At 41.9% G+C, this 17,474-nt stretch overlaps 2 protein-coding genes across 3 annotated transcripts in view; one reads left to right on the forward strand and one right to left on the reverse strand.

Moving 5' to 3' along the window:
* sl (small wing phospholipase C gamma 1) overlaps positions 1–17,474 on the forward strand; it is a 467,203-nt gene that overhangs the window by 420,319 nt on the left and 29,410 nt on the right. The gene's annotated exons all lie outside the window — the stretch shown is intronic.
* LOC136776444 (uncharacterized) lies at positions 6,549–7,154 on the reverse strand (the record flags this gene model as incomplete). The annotated part of the gene is made up of 1 exon (XM_066731977.1): positions 6,549–7,154. A coding segment is annotated over one exon (606 nt), but the record flags the coding sequence as incomplete, so codon positions are not given.

Here is a 17,474-nt window from a genome sequence, read left to right on the forward strand (position 1 = left end):
TTTTATATTTGTTTACCTGTCGAATCAAAATCCATTGCAAAAAGTGAGCTAGAACGTCAAAATTGATTATTTTATATTAATTTTTTCTTGAAAACTAAAGGCATTAATAAAAATTTCTGTAGAAAAAAAATGTCTTAGAATTATTTGAATAACACTTTTAAATTTTTTAAGAATTTTTGGAGACTTTTTTTGGATATTTTAATTTCGCGATTTTTTAATAAATCAAAAATTATCTTTAAAAATTTGGAGAGTATTCTTCATAAAAATCTAAGACATTCTTATTCCACAGAAAATTTAATTTCAGCCTTTAGCTTTAAAAAAAAACTAATAAAAACTTAATGAAAAATTAATAAAAAAAATCAACTTTGACATGCTAGCTCACTTTTCGCAATGGATTTAGATACGACCGGTAAAAAAACAATAAAAGCTTATCTAGAAAAATTTTGTGATCCAGATGCAAAAATTGTTGCACAATATAAAAAGAAATATTACGCATCCTTCCATTTCAGCTTTAATTCTAGGTCGGTCATTTCGAAAGTTTAAAATCACCTAACGGCATTAAAAAATAGACATTTCAACGAAAATTTTCATATGCTGAAAACTATTTTATCTCAAAAATTGAAGTGCGCAAGAAGGGTGACCGATTTGGCAAAAAATACCCCATATATATTCCAACCTCGATCGGTAATGCATACTTGCAGTTTTGGCCGTGTTATAATAAGCACTTGTGAATGTAACTGACTCTTTTCAGAAGTTGTTTTTGTTGTTTCTTCTAAAATATTGCTGGTATGTACTCTTACCCATATGCGTCCTCTTACCCACACTTACCCCATGCAAGATTAAACAAGAATATTTGAACAGAATTGGACGCTGTAGTGAATCTCTCTATATGTCCTGACAATGTGGTACTAGCCAGCTATTTGAATATAGTGCTGTGGCCCCAAAAGTTGACGTTAAGTTTGCAAATACCATGAGAGAGCACTGGGATGGCCGTATGAATGCTAAGAGGGCGCTTGAGTGGCCTAGTGAATTTATTAAGATGGCGTTTGGGCCGAACAAATACTAAGGCTCTTTGTAGCCGTTTCAACCCCAGAGATATAAACCTGCTTTTACCCACCATTACTTGCCAAAGTGGCCAAGGTCCCATTGCAAGGGAATACAACACTGTAGATCCCCCGACTAACCGTACGGAGTATGGAAGGAGGTAATTTTGAGGATACCTCAAAATCTAAGGATAGGTGGGCCGAAAGAGATATACCTCGCCTCGAGATTAGGGAGTATGATATTTCGATATACTTACTGTAACGTCTAGAGCTATTCGATCGCTAATTTGATTAATTTTAAAAGCGCGATATTTAAACCACAATTTTTAAATTGTCATTAGAATCTTTAAGTAGCGTAATTTATCATATAAGTAAGGCGTCGTAGGTAAGAAAAAAAACTCTGGGCGCACAATATGACAAAAAGAGATGAAATTGAAATTCGGAAATAAATATAATTCAATCTGTTACCTGTTCATGATAATAAATTGTAATGAGAAAGGTAGTAGGAAACTCTCCTGTTAACCTGTTGTATGGACTAGGATCGTCTCGTCGCCGTAGGGAACCAAGGATGACTATGTGTAATGGTGAAAAGATGATTGCACTGAGTCGAGTGTAGAAATGAATTTTAATGAAATAAAAATATTATAATTTCACTCGCGTATAAAACACAACTGATTAGGTTATACGTTTTAAAACAATATATAAAAAAAACGCGAACTTGTTGCCGCTCTCTAGGTTTTACAAATACAACCGATTATTATGAATTAATTAACTGGAATGTGGGGACCCAGTTCGAATCAAAGATGATCAAAGAGAGAGAGAGAGCGTCGTCCACCCGCTTCGTGCTGAAATAATTAGGTGGGGGGAGTCGTCACGTCACTTCTGGCCAATCAGAAGGCGCTATACCGTCAAAGATTGAGTAGGGTAAAACGGGGTAAATTGAAACGGTTTTTGGTTTAATTGAAGTATTATGTATAATTTGGTAGTATAAACATTTGTTTCTGCATAATAATTTATTTTTATTAGTTATATGCGCAATAAATAATTTTAAGCTTAAGATTAGTGTTTTTTACTAATTGTAAACCAAATATATTTTTTTATTGAAGATCATACCTTAAAAAGAAATGAACTGCTTCACCGGTGAGTGATGATGAATGAAAACAACTTAGATTACCGAGATTCGAAAATTCAAACCTTGCAATGGCATAAAAAACCCTCGAAATGGGAAAAAGCCATTGGAAGTAAAAATCTTCCCTTTATTGTACTTCAGTTAACAATGGATAAGTTTTTTTTTTTTTTAACTAAACCAATCTTGATAAAAATTTGCAAATATAAAAATATAATAAAACAGAATAAAATAATTAACCTACCTTAGGGCATTTCGACCAACAAATATTCACCAACCCTTTGAGCTCTAACACTTGCCATTCTTAAACTCAATATTTATATTTATTAATACTCCTTTGAGCTGCCAGTCTTTAGGCCACTAAATTCTTTAGTATCATCTTACGACCTCCATTAGGAATGGTCCTCTTTTAATCATCTCACTTTCAGACTCATCTGATCACTTCAAAGGAAAATCAAATTCTCCTTTTTTTTCTTTCTCACCAAACCACTCACAACAACATCCATTTTTTTATGTTTCCAACGCAACGCAAAAAACTAATATATATATATAATTACAAACTATAGCTAATTCTTAAATTGCATGAACAATTAGTTTATTTTCCTTGCAAAAATATCTGTAGAATAAAAGTAGGTAAGTTGCTCAATTTGCCCCACAGTTGAGTCAGGTTGATCCAATATGTGGGGTAAGTTTAGCTGGCTTTAATTTTTGGAGATTATTTATGAAATACATGTAAGGATCAGATAAGTAAATCAAGAATAGTTTATAACGTAGTTGACGTTACGAAGCGTATTTATTGCTTCTCTCGCTTGCCCCCCTGCTTGGTCTATTGCTGCCCTGCCCCCCTTTCGGAATCTAAGCATATTATTTCCGATTTAGTTAAGTCGAGTACTGAGCATAAGGACTTCGTTTCTGGATGTGTGAGTGAGTGGATATGTGAGCATTTGAGGAGTGTCTAGGGGGATTTTAAATAGGAATCTTCTTGCATAGTGGGTGTAGTGGGAGTGATTTTGTTGTGCGGAAGGATAGGGAGGCAGTGAAGGGATAAAAAGGAAGATTGGTGTGAGAAAGGGGGCAAAGGAAAAGCGAAAAGAAACAGAGGAAGAATAGTGAGGTTAGGATCGTAAATAAGCAATTAGGCGGGAGATAAGGATAAGGAGATAAGGAGCAGGTGGTGACATCTAGCGGATTAGGAATGAGTGAGGTAGGTAAGTAGGGAAGAGTGAATTAGAGATATGGGAAGCAAGGAAGAAGGTGGGAAGTTGTGAAGTTGTGATTGGAGAAACTGGGGGGGAAGGGGCGGCCAGGGAGAGAGCAAATAGCGTGGGTAGTTTAGGGAGTTTAGAGGAGTGCACGGGGCCAAAGAGGGGAAAAGAGGAAGGGGAAGGGAAGGGAGAGGAGTGGGACTTTAGAAAAAGCCAAAAAGTGTTGAGATCGCCGAAGGAGAAGGAAGGGGGGGATGGAAAAGATTTTAGGAATGTTCGGGAAAATACGGGACAGGATGGAGGGTTTGGAGGAAGAAAGGAAATGATGGGGAAGATTGAATAGATGAGGAAGGAATGGAAGGAGGAAAGAAAGGAATGGAGTGGGGAGATGGAGAAGTTGAGAAAAAGAGTAGAGGGCTTGGAGACGGGAAGCAGGGAGTGGGGAGTGGTGAAGAGCAAAGTAGAAGAAATAGGAGAGAAGATTGGAAAGTTAGAGGGGAGGGGGGAGAAGGGATGACGAAAGGCGACTGTGCAGGTTGGAGGAGAGAATGGAAAGAAGGGATAGGGATGAGAGGAGAAGAAACGTGGTAATTTGGGGGGTGAAGGGAAAGGAACGCCAAGAGAAAGGGAAGGAGGTGAAGAGGCTACTGAAGGACTTGGGTGTGGAGGGAGAAGAGGAGATGGAAGGGGAGATGATGTATATAGGAGGAGCAGGGAGGAAAGTGGTTGTAGTAAGCATGAAGAGGTTGAAGTTGAAGAAAAGGATAATGATGAGGAAAGGGATGATAGATGATAAAAGTATAAGGGTGGAGGATGATCTTACGGGGGAGGAAAGGAGAATAAGGAGGAGAATAAGGGATAGAGCAAGTGAGGAGAGGAGAAAGGGAAAGAGGGTGAGGATAGGATACAGGAAGATATAGATAGAGAAGGAATGCTGAGTGTGGTGTGAGGAGAGTAATAAGCTGTAAGGAGGGGAGAGAAGGAGGATTTTGACAGGGAAGTTATAGGAAAAAGGTTCATAGAGGAGGGAACGTAGAAGGTGGAGAGAAAGAGGGGTTTTGAGGGGGGGGGGGAGAACGGAAGATGAGGAAGAGGGTTATGGTGGAAGGGGGGAATGGAGGGAATGGAAAGGAAAAAGAAGGAAGGAAGACATTTAAGAAAGGAAAGAGAGGACGAAAGGGATTAGGAGCTGTATTTTTTGGAATGTGGCAGGTTTGGGAGGGTAGGATAGGGATTTTTGGGAGGGGGTTAAGGAATGGGATATAGTTTTTCTGATTGAGACTTGGGTAAAAGAAAAGGGATGGGGAAGAATCAGGAGGGAGGTGCCGAAGGGATACAGGTGGATGAGACAATGGACATATAGGGAGAATAAAAAAGGCAGGGCTATGGAAGGGATGATTGTAGGAGTGAGGGAGGATTTATGGCAAGAGGGACAGAATGATATATTTGAAAAGGACGAGTTGGTGATAATTAAGGTAAAGGGGGAGAAAGGTAGGGAGTATAGGATATAGGAATATATGTGAGAGAGGGTGAGTGGGCAAAGGCAGAGGAGAAGATAAGAGGTGAAGTGGACAATGGTGTAGGGGAGAGATACGTAATAGGAGGGGATTGGAATGCGAAGACAGGAGAACTAGGAGGGATAAGGAAGTTGGAAGGAGAGGAGGAAGGGAGTAGGATGTCGGAGGATAAGGGAATAGATGGAGAGGGGAGGAGAATGGTAAAGATGCTGGGGGAGCTCGGAATGGGAATTTGGAATAGGGGGATGGAATGGGATAGAGAAGGGAAAATAACTTATGTAGGAAGCGGGGGGAGTTCGGTAATTGATTACCTGGTGGGATGCGAAGAAGTGAGAAAGGAGGTGGTAAGATTGAAAGTTTTAAGTAGGACGGATTCGAACCATATGCCGTTAAAGATAGAGATGAGTTTGGAAAGTAAAAGTAGGGTGGCGAAGAGAAGAGAGAGAGGGGTGGTGAAGAGAGGAGGAGTGAAGAGGTGGGATGACGAGAAGGAAAAGGGTATGAGGGAATTGTTCGAGGGATGGAAGTGGAGGGAGAGTGGGTGTGAGGAATTATTGGAAGAGATCAAGAAGAAAGTAGAAGAACTGGAGCTGGAAATAGGAAAGAAAAAGCGAGAGGTGAGAAGGGTAGAAGGGTGGTTTGATGAGGAGTATAGGGAGTGCAAGAGGAATCTGAGGGGGGAGTTAAAGAGATGGAGTCGGGGAGAGTTGGAAAGGGAAGGATATATTAAAAGGAAGAAGGAATACAACGAATTGTGTGGGATAAAGAGGGAGAAAAGAGGCGAGGAATTTAAGAGGGAGATAGTAGGTATAAAAGCGGAGGGAGAGATATGGAAGTTTTTGAGAAGATGCTGGACAGGGGAGGAGAGAAGGTTTGAAGGGATAGGAATGGAGAAATGGCGTAAGTATTTCATGAGCTTATTGGGGGGAGTGGATGGAAGGGTGAGAGAGGGGTGGGGGCGGGAGATGAGAAAATGAGGATAGGATGAGATTAGCATAGAGGAGGTGAGGAGTGCAGTAGAGAAGGTTAAGAGAGGAAAGGCTGCGGGGGTAGATGGAATAAGGAACGAGGTATGGAAAGGTGGAGGGGAAATTTTAGTAGAGGATTTGTGGAAGGTAATGAATGTGGTGTGGGCGGGGGAGGGATGGCCGGAGGACTGGAGCGTAGAAGTGATAGTGCCGATCAAAAAGAAAGGAAAAGGGAGTAAGGTAGAGGAGTATAGGGGGGTGACTTTGATGTGTACGGCCAGTAAGGTGTATGCGAGTATTCTGGAGGAGAGGTTAAAGAAAAGCATGAATGGGAAGGAAATAATTGGAGAGGGGCAGGAAGGTATTAGAAAAGAAAGAGGAACAATGGAAAATATATACGTGTTAAATTGTATAATAGGAAGGCAGGAACAGATGAGAGGAGCTGGTTTAGTAGCAGCATTCATAGATTTAAAAGCGGCATTCGACATGATAAATAGGAGGATATTATGGGAGATTTTGGAGAAGGAAGGGATAAGTGAGAAGCTAAAGTGGGGAATTAGAGATTTTTATAGGGAAACTAAGTGTGAGGTGAGGGTGGATGGAGAAAAGAGTAGGGAGTTCTGGACCGCGAGGGGGTGAGGCAAGGATATCCATTAAGTGCGAAGTTGTTTTTAATATATATTGCAGAATTAGAGAGGAGACAATATGAGGGGGAAAGGAGGGGTGAGAGAGGGTAACACGAAATTATTTGAACTGCTGTATGCGGATGACATAACGCTGCTAGCGGAGGATGTGAGGGGTTTGGAGTTAATGTTAGAGGAGGGGGAGAGGTTTATGACGGAAAGAGACTTGGAAGTAAATATAGATAAAACGAAGGTGATGAGATTTTGGGAAGAGAGTGAGAGGGGAATTAAGGGTGTAGTGGGGAGGGAAAAGGATAGAGTAGGTAAGGGAATTTTAATATCTAGGTTACGTGGTAAGGAGAAATGGGGCGCAGGATGGAAAACTGGAAGAGAGAGTAAGGAAGGCAATGGTGGCGCTGAGGAAAGTGTGGGGAATAGGGAAGAAGCTGTTCGGAAAGGACGTGGGCAGTAGGATGTAGCTCTTTGACAGTATGGTCTGACCGATGCTGTCATATGGAGTAGAGGTATGGGGATGGAGGGAAAGGGGAAGACTAGAGGGACTGAATGAGAGGGGGATGATGTGGGTATTGGGGGTGGAGGTAGAGACGCCGGGATATATGGTGAGGGAGGAGATGACGATAGAAAAGTTAAGGATAGAGGCAGCAAGGAGAATGTGGAAATTTGAGAAGAGGTTGAAAAAAGGAAGAGGGAGCAAGTGGGCGAGGATGTGTTTGAGAGAGGTGGAGGGCAGAAGGAGGGATGAGAAAGTAGGATCTAGGTGGGAAAGGGAGAGGGCATGTTTCTTGGAAAAGTACGAGGAAAAGATGGAGGAGGATATAGGAGGAAGGAGGGAAATAGAAGGCGAGAGAAAGTGGAAGGGGATGGAAGGGGTGATGAGGAAGGAGGAGAAGGAAGAAGTAGTGGATAGGATTGCGAACAGCAAGTATAACAAATGTTATAGAGAAATAATGGTAGAGGTGGTGCCGGTGTATTTGAAAGGAAAGTAAGAGGAGAATAGCGAGATTTAGGCTGGGAAACGAGATGAGGGAAGGGAAGTATTGGTTAGATGGAGAAGATAGAAAGTGCAGAGTATGTAGGTGGGGAGTTAAGAGTTGGGAGCATGCTCTGGAGGAATTTAAGGGTGGGCAGGATATAGGGATTGGGGGAGTGGGGGACAAGATTAGGGATATATTAAGGGATGATGGGAGTGTGACAGCTGGATGAGGGGAGAAATGGAGAGAAGGAATGGGTTGAAGGAAAGAATGAGTGAAAAGGGAACGAAGTCGGGTAACAATGGAGCGTTAGAAAGAGAATGGAAAGATGGAAGGATGAAGAAATGAAGGGACTCTCTCTCTCTCTCTCTAAGATGTGAGTGGAAGTAAGATGTGTGGCGAGGAAGGTTAAGTGTGAGCCACGATGTCCCACATTAATATTAAGAAATAGTTGTAATACGAAGCGTTATAATATTAAGGGATATGTAGTAAATTGTATATTTTAATGCATTTGACGATGTGTGCATGGAGCGAGGTCCTTTTGTACCCCGCAAGGGCAAATAAAGCACCTGAATTGAGTACTGAGCATAAAAGGTAGCACTACTCGACGCGGGGTAGCATCAAGTTGGTGAGGTCGCACTCGACTCACCGTTGCCAATATTGATGCCCCTTTTTTTGTATATGGAGTGCAAGAGCGAACAATCTCCCGTGTGTCGGTTATGTAGTTCTCTAAATGGGAGTATGTAATTGCCGCACAAGGGAGAAGAGTAAATGATCTAAAAATTAGTATGAATGTTATCTGATCTCTCCTTTACCATACATTCCGTCCTTTTTGTACATTGTAACGTTGCGTTCCCACAGCGTTACAATAGCTGCCATCTAGCGCTTTGTTAATCTCAAGCGCCAGATAGGTGGGTCATGTGCGAACTAAAAAGTTATCAACCGATGAGTTATTGATCTAGGATCGATAACTTGTCGGCTCCCTAATGTCGGACGAAGGGTATAGCGGCGCAGCGGCGGGACAGGCGCAGGGCCTTACCTGCTCCCGCGTGTTGCCCCGACACACGTATTTTGGAAGTCAAAGGTGACATATTGTGCCAGGAATTGTCCCCGCCGCCGCCACAAATCCGCGACCGAAGTCACAGCGCTACTTCCGAAAATTGTAACAGTGCAGAAGTGCAACGACTGCAGCCCGGCCGCGAACCCATATCGGACAGCTGAGTACTACAGCCATAAGGGCTAGGATCAGGGCATGCACAGGACAGGAAGAGAGCGAGAGAGGAAGAGACAGCGAGAAGACGAAAGAGAGAGAGAGAGAGAGAGAGAGAAGCAAGCCAGCCCTAGTAAGCAGAAGTAAGGGTGAATATTCGTTTATTAGAAAAGTCCTGTGACGTCCCGTGATGTGCTAAGGCTTTAGGGTTCTTAGCACCGATCGGTTCTATAGGAAACCGCTGGCCCTGCTCACCTGTCAAGGGTAAACGGGCAACATAGCGGATTGGTCGTTCCGTCGGACCTAAAAGAGCGAATATCATATTGTTAGAGAGGCACGAATAAAAAGAGTGTTTCGCGATTACCTAAATTCGTTGTCAGTTTGACGGTTGACGTGATCGTTCCCTTGAGTCGGTTCAAGGCCGCGGACTTAGTATAATTTCCGTGAGGGCTCGCGACATTAGATTCAGAACCCAAACAATACGGGTCGTGTTGTGATTCAGTACGCGAGAACTCGGTTAGTGCGAATAACAGCCCAGTGCCGCGCACGCGCGAGAATAGGAACTCTTCCGCGTAGCGTCGCGTAGTAATTGACTCAGGAATCCACCTGTGGCGCGCAGAGTACCGCGCGACTCGGTGGAGTCCGTCGCGAACGCTGACTAGTGGCTCGAGCGCAAGGCTAGCTACTACGTCATCGGGGCTTCAACCGCGTTCGCACTACTTAGGCCGCGCCCACAATAGGGACTTCGCGTTAGCGTAACTAAGCTGTGTTATATAGAATATTGTATTATACTGCTTACGAAAGCTATAATAAAGATAGTTTAACCGGAATCAGAGAATTACTATTATTAGCACCTCATACCCTAAACTCGCGAATGAGGGTTAGAACCCCCTCTGTTAAAATAAATATTCGTTTCTTTTAATAGTACATCGAAGGCGCTCGGGTCTTGTATGAAGTCGCATATTGGGACGCGAACGCGATCGGTGAGGGAACACTTCTCCCTCCCCTTCTACTCTATCCTCCAAGATAGACAGTAGCGTCACACCATACTTTCCCCTTCTCCCATTCCGACCCTGTAATTTCCCGTTTAGCGCAGCACTCTCCCACCAGCGCTAGCTCTATCCGAAACATTCAAAGGCCGCGATACCAGAGAGAGAGAGAGAGTTACCATATCATCTCCCAGCAGTGCTGCCAACCCAGTTTAGTTTCAAATGCCGGAATGGAGTAGAACATGAATTGTTCGAGATCGGGAGGAGCAAAAATGCTGAGAAGTAGTTTCCACATTTTCTGCTATATCTCCGTTTCTCTCTTGCGCTCACAGTAGACGGCTAGACCGACAGCGTCTAGCCGCTCTATCTGTCTCTATCTCTCCGCGGCGCGCTTGCGCGTCTTCTGGCCCTGGCGCGTCGCGGCCGCGACAGCGACACTACTTGCGTGCTTGGTCACTAGATGACCAGCACCCGCAGCAGCTCTCTCGCTGACAAGTTTAGTGTCGCGCAATTACTTAGATGGGTCCTTGATAAGGACCCATCGCAGCCAAACCAGCTCAGCAGCAGCTTCCACAGCAGCAGCAACCGAGCACCGCTGATAACTTTGACGCCATATCGGCAACTCTTTTGCGCCTCCACGGCACCAGCGCCTCTACCAAGGCCACAACGAGCACCTCCACCGTCGAACTCTTCTGGGTTGATTCTTGTGATAAGTATCACCCACCACCCACCGCCTACCAAGAGGAGACTACCCCTCTGCGGCACTCTCCTCCCTCCTAAAGGAGATTTCTCCGGGGACTTCCCGGGAGAAATTAAACCCTCTCCTTCCCCTCCACACTGCCTCCTGCCTCCGAGGACTACCTTGGACCCAGTGTTCCGAAACTCCAATCCAGGGCTCTCGACAGAGTCGGGTAGTGGGAGGGGTAGATACACCCTAGGGGTTGGGGTGGCTCGGAGCCACTAGAGCTCGTGGAGAAGGAGGCTGCGGGGTAAGGGGACTTCCCCTTCCCTAAACCACTTCTCCACCCTTGCTTCCTCCTGTAGCTAGGGATTTTTCTGGGGAATACCCCAGGGAAATTGTCCAGTTCGGGAGTTTATTCCTCCGCGTTCCTTTTTGAGGAATTTTGGTTTCTAGGGTTCTTGGGAATCTTCTTCTGCAGAAATTCCCTAGGAAGTCGATAATTTAAGTACAGCGGTTATTTTTGTATATATATTTTTTGTAAATTTTGTACAATTTTATTTATTGAATAAATCTTCCCTTTATCGTTAAGCTGTGTCTTTAACAATTTTATTTTAAGAACAAAAAACCTTCCCCTCTGACCACAGGACTGGAAACTACTTGGGCACTGTTTCGCATAGGGATCAATCCTGATTATTGATTGTATCAAAAGGATTACACTCCTATCAGCCATCAATCAAAGTATTTGATTTGCTTATTATGAAAATAAGGAAAGGATGAAACTGGGTAAATCAGAGGAAGGGTCGGAAGAAGGACCACTTCTTATTGCGCCGTCAAGCAACTACTGTGCTACTGATTCCGCTCTCGTGGAGGACTTGCTGCTATGCTGCCGGCTATGTAAGGAGTATCCTGGTATCAACCGTATCGAGTCGCATTGAAGAGTCGTCGCCGAATATTCGGATTATTGCCTTGCAAGGACTCGCGAGAGTAGCTGAGGATATATTGTGCGAAACAATGTCCCAAGTTGGCTCCGAACCTGTGGTCAGAAGGGAAGGTCTTATTCTAGAATAAAATATTCAAAGCCAAGGTAATAGGCAAAATGAGTTTTTTATTTAAACAAATAAAAATGTACAAAATTTAAAATATATATTTACACAAGAACCGCTAGACTAAAATTATCGACTTCCTAGGGAATTTGTTCTCGTCAAATTCTAGTGAATTTCGGTAGACGAAGATTCCAAAGAACCCCAGTGACTAGAATTCCCCAGAAAGGAACGCGGACTTAGAAACTCCCGGACTGGACAATTTTCCCTGGGGTGCTCCCCAGTAAAATCCCCAGCCTCGGGAGGAAGCAGATGTGGAGGAGTGGTTTTAGGGAAGGGGAAGTCCCCTTACCCCTCAGCCTCCTTCTCCACGAGCTATAGTGGCTCCGAGCCACCCCAACCCCTAGGTTGAATTCTACCCCTCTCACTACCCGACTCTTTCGAGAGCCCTGGTCTTGAGGGTCGGAACACTGGGTCCGAGGTAGTCCTCGGAGGCAGTATGGAGGGGAAGGAGAGGGTTTAATTTCTCCCGGGAAATCCCCGGAGAGATCTCCCTTAGGAGAAAGGAAAGTGCCGCAGAAGGGAAGTCTCCCTTTGGAAGGCGGAGGGTGGTCGGTGATACTTACCAAAGATCGACCCAGAAGAATTCGCCAGGTGGAGGCGCTCGTGGTTGGCCAGTGGAGGCGCTTCCGGTGAGGCGTCAAAGTTGCCGTGGAGGCGGTGGTGCCGGAAGGCGAAAAATAGCTGCTTGCTGGCTAACGGTGCTCGATTGCTGCTGCTGCTGGAGCTGCTGCTGAGCGGTTTGGGCTGCGATGGGTCCTTATCAAGGACCCATCTATATAATTACGCAGCACTAAACTTGCCAGCGAGAGAGCTGCTCGAGGCGCTGGCCACCTACTGGCTAGGCGCGCAAGCTGTGCCGCTGCCGCGACGTGTCAGGGCCAGTAGACGCGCAAGCGCGCCGCGCCGAGAGATAGAGAGAGACAGATATAGCGGCTAGACGCTGTCGGTCTAGCCGTCTACTGTGAGTGCAAGAGAGATGGGAGATATAACAGAAAAATGCGGAATCTAATTCTCGACATTTTCTGCTCCTCCCGATCTCGAACAAATCTTTTGAAATATGTTCTCTTGCTTTAACGAAAAACTTTTAAATGTTTCGAATATCCTATATTTAACTGATCTGGCGAATGATAATTATTCTTTTTTTTTTAATATTTTGTTAATGTCATCCTGTTAATTCCACATTCTTCCGCTGCACATTTTATACTTTTTCTTTCCATTTGGACTAACCTTGCTGCACTCTTAAACTGTTCTTTAGTCATATTACCACGATATGTCTTTTTTTTTGCAAGTTCTCACCCTAAACATAGAAAAAGAATTTATTAGTTTCTCATAGCGTATTATAACAAGTGGCTCAATATGCCCCTACTGATTTGGATCAACTAACCCCGATGTGCTTGTTTCTAAATATTAGTAATTAAGGTAATAGTCTAGTTGTTTAGGCCGAGAAAAAATTTTTCTTTTTATCATATTTCGATAGTATACCAACATAAGAATATGGTGTATAAATTTTAAACCTATATTCGAAATATTATCAAAGATATAACATATATTCGAGAACGCCGCATAATTGAACGCTGTAAGTTGCACGACACCTGCTAACGGTTATTCCTCACTATTATGACTCATTACCTTTATATTTCTTTGGTGTTTCGTATACCTTTTGATATACGAAAGATTATAATCAGATATACCCGTGTTTGACACGTAAGAAGAGTTCAAAGGATTGTTGTACGCACCGGGGATCGAGGATTAGTGTGAGGATGAAAGTTCTGTTAGCCAAATTTTAATTGCGTTTTCCTCGGTCGGCCCGAAGCATAAGAGGTTTTCTATTGAACTGATCGGGCTGAAATTTATGCAGGTTGTTCTACACATCTGTAATTTTGGCCGGAACTAGAATCATTTTTTTTCAACCATTATTTTTCAAGTTACAGCTCAATTTACACTAAAAAAAATTGTACCTTTTTTTTCGAAGTCCACCATTTTTTTATTTTTCAACCGAATTAATTTTGTTTAGTTCCGGCCAGAATGACAATCCTATTGAAAAATAATCCGTTGCATTTTTTTGTATCCGATTACCGAAACTGTAGATACCTCACGGGCCAGCAGCACCAATTTTTTTTCACCTACTTTGACCCCATATAATTTAAATAAAATATCGTAAAAATTAAAAACATATATTTTTGTATAATTCAATCTAGTATTAATAATATATACAATTTTCAGATTTTTTGCATTTCAGTTTGGTAGTCAAAAAAATTCGCGAAAAATACCCTGCAAAACCGTTCGATTTACTAGACTACTACATTAAAAACTCAAATTTACATAAATAGTTACATTTATTACAAGGATTTTAGATTAGACACATTAATGTATAGAAAGATAATTACATTTTATATAAGAAATCTACAATTTTTCACCTGGATTAATAATTATTAAACTGCTCAATTTCCACGATGTAAACGAGGAATACTAAATGTTGTAGACAATATCGCTACAGTCTTCAAATGAATATCAAGTTAGAGATGACTCTTATTTGTTGATTTGTAGTTATATAGGAACTGTTTTGATCATCTTTAAATACTGGGTATCCATGGTAATACACGTGGCTCAACTGACCCCGTGGCTGAACTATCCCCGATCTACCCTACGCTAGAGAGTGAGACAAAGGGTGCTGAGCTTGCACCTTTAATATAAAATCGTACACCTATAACAAAAGCGCAATTAATAAAATATTAACAATACTTATAACAATAGCTAAACATGTTATCAGCCAACGCATGGGTAAAGAATTTCTTATTTAGGAGTAAAAGGACAATAGGGATGGAAAAATAGGAGAGAATGAAAAAAGAAGAAGGGGCACTTGTATGTGTGTAAGGGGAAGTAGATCACCGATAATGTTGTAATAATTAATCCCACAACAACTTATTGTTGAAACTGTTGACCACTTCCAAGGTCAAATTAGCGTTTTTACACGTGGCTGCCGATAATATGATATTTGGTTACTGTAACACCGGATGCACTATGGTCTGATGTTCCATCTCTATTGTTGGAACTATATAAATGGTGACCCGAATGTTTACGGAGAAGAAAAACGATTTTATAATTAAGTATAAAAAGAATGTCCGAATGGTTACGGGGAAAACTTAATATATTTGTCGCAATTTCGTTCCCCATGGTTTGTTGGGGTTTGGAAAATGAAAGTTCCAGTATTTATCTTCGTAGATGATGGAATTTACAAAATTTAAATTATTATCCTTGCGTTCAAGACATCTTCTATATAAATAAAAAGGGTGCTTTCAACAAGAGCAAATGTTAAGCGGAGCGATAAACAGAAGCGATCTATGGCAGATGTTGCAAAAGATGTTATTAACATTTTGCATGGCTCTAATGTGATGTTAGCACATTGTTGCCAGAGTATTTCGTTTGTGGTCCGGAAGGGCGGCCTCATAATAGGCACAGATCTTTTGGGCTAGATTGGTCCTAATATATTGTAAAATTTACGTCTGCCTCGACTCTCGCGAAGCACACAGAAAAGAATGATCTTAGATACATAATTAGATTTATGCAAACCCTTTATTCAAATATGTTCCATTCTATAAGGCATAGTCTCGAGTCGGGCCACTCCAAAATAACACATCCAACTCCGTTCCGGTAATAATCTCGGCTCTCGCCCGCCGGAACTCTAGGCCTCTTTTGATTTTCGACTCATGCGCAATCGATCCGCTTATTGATCGTGGTCGATCACCACATAACAGTAGCGACGCCGCCTGACGTGTGCTAGTTGTGACAATATAAATTTTCCTTAAAATATTTATATAATAAACGCTCGCAAGCGAAAAGTTTTTTTTAAGGCCATGCTGGTAATAGAACGCATTTAATGGTTTAGAAAAGAACACAGGGTGTACTAAAGAAAAGATAGGATAGGATAAGCCAGTAATCGTGAGATCCGCTGACTTGTGTCTGAAAGAAATGCTTTATCGCTAGTGGGACTATTAACAATTAGGTCAGGAAGAAAAAAAAATAATTGCTGAACAAATTAATCCCCGGAGTGGAATGGAAGAGGAAAATGAGAAACAGGTTTTGGATCTTTTATTCCTGATAATTTGTTGGATTCCAAAGATTGTTTTGAATCCAATCTATTGTTTGAAATTTTGTATACCCGATTGAAAGAAATAAAAGGAAAAGGAAATGAAGAAAAATAGATCTTGGACTTTTTATTCTTGACAACCCTTTGGATTTAAAACATTTTTTTAATCCAATCTGTTGCTTTCAATTTTTTAAACCAGATTGAAAGAGATGAAGGAGTACATCATTGCCAGCCTTTTTAATGATAAAAAATGGAAAAATAGATAAAAACAATCTCGTAACCGAGTTAATTAAGTCGTTTTCAAGAAATGTGGAAATAAGAACTGGATCTATGGCGCGAAATATAAGAAATGTCAACAATCGCACATTACAAAAAATATACTAATAGCTAATATCTTCATTATTGACAGATGGGCTATATAATATAAAGCAATTTTAAACAGTAATACGACATTTACTGTATATAGTAAATGTAAAGGAAAAAAATAGAGCTGTTGAAACGGTCGAGAATATTAATGTAAAATATAAATAGTCGGTCTGGACGTTACAATAAGCATTAGTAAAACCTATATGTATATTTATTTTCACCAATGTGTAACATTTACCTCAAAATATCTCCATTTTTGTGGACTATATCCAGATTTTTTGTTCTGATCCTTAATTTACTTATAAGTTCCTTTGATGGTGGTTAGTTATGCCCCACATTGTTTGGAGTTGGCTGGATAGCCCTTATTAATCATAGTTTTAGCTGTCTTCTTAAGTCCTTTTATGAGTTATTTTTCCTGTATTTAAGTTTAGTTCAATTTTTCTATCCTCCTCTAGTAAGAGCAAAATAGCCTCATGGCTCCATCTGAAGCTAATTTTACTTAAACCTAAAAAAAGAATCTTCTGACATTAAATGTGCAAACTTTAATTATTCGTCTGAAATATTAATTAAATTTATGTTTACCATCACCTTTATCATCGACCACCTGCCTGTTTTCAATTGGCTGGACATCTGCACATAAAACAATATGTGCTGTTAGATTACAAATAAATAATAATTTAGAAATCAAAGTTACACACAGTTAATAAATATAATAAAAAAATACTGTGCGAAACAATGTCCCAAGTTGGCTCCGAACCTGTGGTCAGAAGGGAAGGTCTTATTCAAGAATAAAATATTTAAAGATAAGAGATAAGTGGTAAAAGGAGTTTTTATTTAAATAAATAAAATGTACAAAAATTTTACAATATATTTACAAAGGAATCGCTAGACTAAAATGATCGACTCCCTAGGGAATTTGTTGTCGTCAAATTCTAGGGAATTTCGGTAACCAAAGATTTCCAAGAACCCCAGAGACTAGAATTCCCCAGAAAGGAGCACGGACTTATAAACTCCCGGACTGGACAATTTTCCCTAGGGTATTCCCTAGTAAAATCCCCAGCCACGGGAGGGAGCGGAGTTGGAGAAGTGGTTTTAGGGAAGGGGAAGTCCCCTTACCCTTCAGCCTCCTTCTCCAAGAGCTATGGTGGCTCCGAGCCACCCCAACCCCTAGGCTGATTCTACCCCTCCCAATACCCGACTCTGTCGAGAGCCCTGGAGTTTAGGGTCGGAACACTGGGTCCGAGGTAGTCCTCGGAGGCAGTGTGGAGGGGAAGGAGAGGGTTAACTTCTCCCGGGAAGTCCCCGGAGAAATCTCCCTTAGGAGGGAGCATATTGCCGCAGAGGGGTAGTCCCTCTTGGTAGGCGGTGGGTGGTTGGGTGATACTTACCAAAGTATGGTACCCAATGCGTTCGCCGGTGGAGGCGCTCTTGATTGCCTGGTGGAGGCGCTGCCGTGGAGGCGTCAAAAAAAGCTGCTCCTGTTGCTGCGGTTGCTGCTGGTTGGGCAGTCGGTTGAGCAAGGCTGAGGTGCGATGGGTCCTTATCAAGGACCCATCTATATAA

This window comes from Prorops nasuta, unplaced genomic scaffold, assembly GCF_024137725.1.
Source record: "Prorops nasuta isolate Cenicafe-Biocafe unplaced genomic scaffold, Cenicafe_Pnas_1.2 PNAS00009, whole genome shotgun sequence".
NCBI lineage: Eukaryota > Metazoa > Arthropoda > Insecta > Hymenoptera > Bethylidae > Prorops > Prorops nasuta.